Source organism: Odontesthes bonariensis, chromosome 1 (assembly GCF_027942865.1).
Source record: "Odontesthes bonariensis isolate fOdoBon6 chromosome 1, fOdoBon6.hap1, whole genome shotgun sequence".
NCBI classification, from domain to species: domain Eukaryota; kingdom Metazoa; phylum Chordata; class Actinopteri; order Atheriniformes; family Atherinopsidae; genus Odontesthes; species Odontesthes bonariensis.
The window spans coordinates 15750198-15756844 of record NC_134506.1 but is presented as its reverse complement, the minus strand read 5'-3'; the positions used below and the strand labels follow the sequence as shown (position 1 = coordinate 15756844).

General features: G+C 39.3%; 1 protein-coding gene across 1 annotated transcript; it reads right to left on the bottom strand.

The window, feature by feature from the left end:
* Positions 1 to 579: 579 nt before the first annotated feature.
* LOC142398737 (cell surface A33 antigen-like) lies at positions 580 to 6278 on the bottom strand. Its single transcript, XM_075482910.1, has 7 exons — positions 6090 to 6278; positions 5221 to 5387; positions 4919 to 5135; positions 4386 to 4550; positions 3115 to 3231; positions 2858 to 2990; positions 580 to 1771 (listed from the first exon to the last, which is right to left on the bottom strand). The coding sequence occupies exons 1-7, from the start codon at positions 6127 to 6129 to the stop codon at positions 1360 to 1362; spliced, it is 1251 nt and encodes a 416-aa protein (XP_075339025.1). The 5' UTR covers positions 6130 to 6278; the 3' UTR covers positions 580 to 1359.
* Between the last annotated feature and the right edge of the window lie 369 nt (positions 6279 to 6647).

Sequence of the window (6647 nt, the reverse complement as noted above, 5' to 3'; positions counted from 1 at the left end):
AATTTGTTTTAATATGAACTGCATCCCTCTGTTTGATGAATTCAAGAAACACGTAAGCCCATAATATGTCAAATTACATTAAAAAAACATGAGCCCTTGTAAAAGTTATGCATTTTTCTTTTTTCCTGTCAAGACCAGGGAAATCTGACATCGTGAAATCTCCATTTCAGTAATTTGGAAAATAATATCTATTGCTTCTATGACAAAAGGTGACATGAACACGGAGAGAAAGACATGTCATGTCACATTTTGAGGGTCGATTTTAAAACGGATATCTAGTTTTATTTTTAAGTTCAGATGATGCCACCTTGGGTGTCGTTATTTAGCTTTACACAGCAGGGAGTGAGGGGTTCAAACGGTTCAGACAATGGATGGGGGGGTAAGTGGAAAGGTGAATTATGAACCATGGAGAGGTAAATAATAGCTTAAAAATTGCAGACACGACCAGTTACAAAATATCAATTTATAGTAACACTACAACACTGTCACTACGAATGACAATTCTATATTTTTCTATCATTTGAATGAAAAGCTATTTATAAGGTTCTGTGCTGCCATCTGTTGTTCAGGACCCAGAGATGTTGTTTTGTTCATTTTATTTAACCCCCTTCGTTTTAACAGAATATTCATACAAAATTAAAACGGGATAGCCCAGTATTGACATTGTGAAGCACAAAAGTTGATATAGGATGTCATGCCAATTTTCATAACATTTAACTTATAAAAAAGGAAATTAGAATACAGAGAGACTAAAGCAGGCAAAAGATTGTTTCTACAAAGGAATAAAAAGTATGTAACTTTGTACAATATTAATCTGGGTAAACATGAAGAACACAAAGTTGAAAAATTGTTCTCTAGTGTGGTGGTAGCTTTCAAAAAATAGAAAAAAAAAAAAAAAGAAAACCACCAGCAGCAGAAACTACATGAAGTCAATACGCTTAAACAAAAACAAGGAATTTTGATAGATTATAGCTAAAACACCACCTAATTTATTTACACAGCTCACTTCCACATATCTGGCAACATTTGTGCTGCATATTTTTCCTCATTGTTTAGAGCAATGCACTAGATCAAAACCATATATATATATATATATATATATATATAAATGAACTAGAGACTGTAACTATTATCTCCACCCTCAAGATCTCCATTAAAATAGGATCATATGAGCTCATCCTTAAAATTTAGTGGATTATGGTTTCTTGTGTGTTAAAGTTAAAAGTACAGTATTTTTTATAGCTAATTATTGCATAAATAGGCCAATTGGAGCAAATTGTTGATCCTGTTGTGTGTAAAATCAACAAACATAAAACAGGAGGAGGAGATGGCTACAGAATGGTAATTGGGTGGATGGCTTCAATAATCATCATCCCTCCTTGGTGGTTTAGCGGACGGTGCTCTGTCACGGTCATCATAGCGGTCGTCATCCTCATTGCGACGGTCTCTGCGATCATTGTAGCGCCGCTCATCATCATCATTGCGACGGTCGTCATCATAGCGCTCATGGCGGTCACTGTACTTTTCCCGCCGATTGTCGTAGTCTCTGCGTCGGTCATCGTAGTCACTGCGGCGGTCATCATAATCGCTGCGGCGGTCATCATAATCACTGCGGCGGTCATAGTCACGCTCACTTCTTTGCTCATATTGGTCACGACGGTCAACTGGGCTCCTGGAGTCACCATAGCCGCGTGTGCTCTCTTCCCCATCACCTTGGCGACTCTCCCCATTTCTATCCGGCTCTTTGTCGTGGTATTCGTCCACACGTTTCCTGAAAAGCAGATGCACCACTGTAAGACACTTGGGGTAAAGAAAAATTGCAACAACATGGCTGAAGAAATCTGGTAGCAGGTGTGGTATATCAGTTTCTATAGCTATCTGATGTTCAGTTGAGTAATCTGAGATGTATTTCTAATGCTCTGCACACCATCAACACCTGGAATTCTGTTAAGAAATGTGACTAATTATGCATGTTAGAAAGATATTGCTGAGTATCAGAATGACAATACATTCACTTTCTATGGCTTTCAACAGTATTAGAATGGCACTGCTTGCCAACAAAGAGCTACAGTAAATATAGTACCCAGCTCAAGCAGCAAGCAGAGCTCTTGCCTCACGGCCAATGGAGCCTACAACTCGGAGGTTCTTGCTTGATAGGCCACCAGTTTCCCGCCGAGCAATGGACTTCGGCGGCTCGGAAGAACCAGCTCTTTCACCCACTAGCTCTACTAATTCCAGAGACCCCAGAAAAATACCCGGCCTCTGTGGCTTGGATGTCGCTGCTCTTTTGGTTGTTAGCTTTGCTAGCTCCTGAGTTCTTGGCCAACCGAACCCAAGTTGGCCAGCTTCTCGAACAGCTCTAGGTTCCCATGCCTCACTCAACTGGCCAAGAAGTCTGGCTTTACACTTAGTCTTGCTTCTACTTTCTTCTTATTTCACATCTTATTTAATTTCCCATGAATATTAACTGTGCAGCCCCGTCCCGCAAATAGTCAGGACTGTTTCATGAGATTATGCTACGTAGAACATACGCTTTTCTGAAGATGTAGGCGGTGCTGGGGAGATTCAAAGCAGAATTTTTTTGACCAACCAAGTCTTGCCACGATAACCAGTATCCTCTTTGATTTTGTATTTCACAATCAAACATATTAAATTTTCTTCTGAAAAAAAAAAAAGTGCTGTAGAAAAAAACACTTTGTTTCTGTGTCTTAGCATGTTTATGCGGTTGTAAACCTGAATGTCCTGGTATGACCAAAGCCGAGATTGACATTTAACTGATTTTACACTACTGGATCTTGTTCATCATTCAGTGTGAACGGGTCTGTGTGGTTGCTTGCATGCACAATAAAAACATTACCCCATGGGATACTCCTCCTCCTCCTCCTTCTTCTTCTTTCGACAGCAGCAGCAATAGATGACGACAATGAGGAGAATCAAAAAGGCGACGACTGCAGCAATAATTCCTGCAGTGGAACCAATTTTCATGGATGCTGCAGGATTGAAGAAACATGAGTTTAAAGAAGGAACAGGGGAGAATGAAAATGATAATAAAGTGATATAATTACGTATTCAATGAAAATAAATTAAAAGTCACTCAAAGAAGGTCTCTCTTACGTGGCATGACTGTGACGGTAACGTTGCAGATAGCAGAGCGGATCTTATTCCTCGATGTGCAAACATAGTATCCTGAGGTGTCTTTGGAGATATTGTATAGAGACAGGATGCCTCCCTCTAAAAGACAAATAGTCAGTCGTATAAACTGTATATGTATGTCACTACTATTGTGATTTCATTGTGTTCTTTTATATTGCAGACAATGAATATTACAACACTGAATAAACAAAGTTTTTAAGTGCTTTAGAAAAAATGTATTGTATATCATGGTGATGCAGAGGAGGGAAATATGTCTTTAACACACACACTTGGAACCAGTGCTGATCTGCCTTCGTCTTTCAATTATTCACCTTAAAACCTCTGCCATCTATTGTTACTGTCAGCATAGACTGTATGGAATATAGCTTTTTAAAGAAAAGCATTAAGTAGAGACTGTTTTTGTCTAATACGCAAGACACTGGCATTCAGATGAGTCAAACATAAGCCACATTCGAGCCAATTTTTAAACAATGTGCATCTTCAAGAGAGCACTTATAGAGCTTTTATCTATCTGTATAATGTCCCACTCTGTTAGTATTTTTTTTTATATCTTTCTTCAGGAAGAAAATGTGTTTTTAAAGACACAAAACATGTTTTTCTAAATGTAAAATAAGATTAGTCTTTGTTATACTCTAAAATTTCCTTTTGGGAGTACTATATGCCGACCTGTAGTTCACGGTAGATCAAACCTGGCTTAGAATTCAGCCTGGGAATCCTATCAGCCCTCACCAGCTGACATCCATCCTGGAAAAAAAGCCCTGTGTTTTAGGGCTTCCAGTGTAGCAAGTGGATAAATGTGGATACTTGTGGATAATGGATATGCGGCTCATTTCTTGAATGAAGATTAAAATAAATTGGCTGTTGATGTTTCATCATAGCTTGTCATATTGAAATTTAGTTTTGACGAAAGTATTCTGAATCCATTGCTCAAGTCAACGAGTATGCAGCCAAAGCTTGTACAAATGTGGCTGGTCATGATACTATTTTAAATACAAAGAGGAACCAGAGTGCTCCCGCAGACAAAATGTTGTGACTTCCCACAGATTCTGCAAATTCACACGTATTTGATTGTTTATAAAAACACTCATTTCCAGTTGTCATTTCCCAAAAATAAAGCTTCCATCTTGTATACTACAATTGAAGCACTGTGTTCAATTCCCATGCTTATTCCACCCATATTATTTTATTGTAAAGGTAAGATATGATGTTTCTAGGATGTCATCTGTACTTACTGTCAGTGGTTCTGGGATCAGGAATACGAGGAATTCTCTGTACATCCTGGCTGTCCCACTTATAGGTGGGAGGAGGGGAACCTTCCTCAGAATAACAGGTGAGGTTGATGTTCTCGCCATACTCTGTCGTTCCCTGGATCTTACAAATGGGCGGAGATGGAGCCACTTGGGAAAGAGAAGTAATAATAAGTGTGATTTTTTGACTGATGATAGCTTTCCATAGTAACATATGATTAAATCTATCCTTGCATCTTTCAAACACGTTTTTCAATTGTGGCTGAGGTCAGAGACAAGTTACACCCTGATCAGGTTGCTTATCAATCACAGGCAAGAACATACAGTATAGAGACTGACTACTTTTCACGCTCATATTAATCTCAACAGGCAATTCAGAGGCTCTAGTTGACCAAACTGTCATGGCTTTGAACAGCAGATAAAACTAACCTCGCAATGTTGTGAAGGGAAAGCCAGAGTGCAACTCAGCTAAAGCACTTAAAGGCATAATATCTACTTGAAAACAAATAAAATGTTACCTAGAACCACCAAACGTGCAGTGTCGACCGGTGTGCCCTCATCGTCTTTTGGGATCTGGACACGACACTCAAAAATTTTGTTGTCTTCAATTGTGATGGAGGAAAGCTTAAGGTCAGCTTTCCCTGTTTTGATATCCAGATCCACGGACACGCGACCTTCATACTGTGATTGGATGTCAGTGATCTCCGCAGGATAATAATGGGTGAGGATGAGGGTCTGTTGGAGAACAAAAGCATGACAGTAATACAGACAGCCAGCCAGAGAAACAAACAAACAAATGAATAGACAGATAGATACTGACCTCTTCAGCATTAGCTTCTTCAGCCTCAACAGACCATGAGATGATGATTGCTGGTGGGTTTATTTGGGTGGATTTAAACGAGCAGGGCAGTGTGATGTTATCACCTCTGGCAAACTCATAATCAGGTTTAGGAATGGTAACAACGAGGGCGGCCACACCTGACCACACTGTCATGACATTAAAACAATTTAGGTCATTATCAACTCAACACAATCATCTTTCATTGACAAAAACATTGAATGGGAATTAAGTTGACAATGCTGTATTTACCTGCTTTAGAGCATTATCATAAATGGTTCAGCATCAGATCTGCTCAACTCAGTAACCCCACCCTCCCGCCCTCATACACTCACAGTAAAGTAGTGTAATCATTTTCTTTTAACCTGTATTTATTTATTTTTTAGGCAAAAAAATTCACATCCTACATGGATGTTTTCTGCTATACTGAATGTTGATGTTTGAATTTTGTGGAACAATGGACGCCTTGAGAATGCTTAATTCTCCATAAAGTAGATTTATTTATAAGAACACATATATATACACTTTGGCTATAATCCTGCGTTAATATGTCTTTCAAAGATTCATCACTAATTTTAGGGAAAAACCCAGTGAAACAAAACTCTTTCATTTCCTGTTTGTGCTGGGCTAACCAATTTACAATTCACAAGACTGAGCTGCTTCTAAACTGTAGAGACATTTTCTCGAATAGCCTAATTATCGAAAAAAATAACAAGGATCCAACTATAAGTCAAAGGAATCGTGGTGTTCTTTTCAAAAGGTGAACCGAAGGTGCGCAAACAGGTGTGGTCGATCCTTACCTAAGGTGCAGCGAAAATGAGCAAATGATTATTTCCTGCAATGATACTCACCCACACACAGCAGAGCCACGGTAGAAGTCCACCTCTCCATGGCAAAGGCTTTTATATGTCTTTTATATGTTTATATATTCTCTATTTGGTCGTTTTTACAGAAATGAAAATAGGAAGTGGAGCCGTTGGGGACAAATTTGCATCGAAACCCGAAGCTGTACACATAATGATGAGCGCGCTGGGCAAAGTCAGCCGCCCTGGATGATTTTTCTTTGCTTTCCACCAATCACAGCACATTCTGCGCCACCGCCTGCATTTTTGTTCCGCCCACTGTACCTGTCTCTGCTTGTCTTGTCGTCCAGCATACCTGGCTTTTCAGGGATACTCCTTCATCAGATTGCTTGTCTGTGGATTTGACACAGCTGGACGATTTGTTTCCCATTTAGTTTAGAATCAAAATGTGTAGGGGGGGGGGGGGGGGGGTCAATTTTTTTGGCTTTTAGTGGCTTGTGGTGTCTGATGCCCATAGTTTTAACAGACATTTTTTTTCTGGATTTCTCTGCTATTTATTATTTTACTATTAGCTTTGTGTTGTAAGAGAAACACAAGGAGCATTGA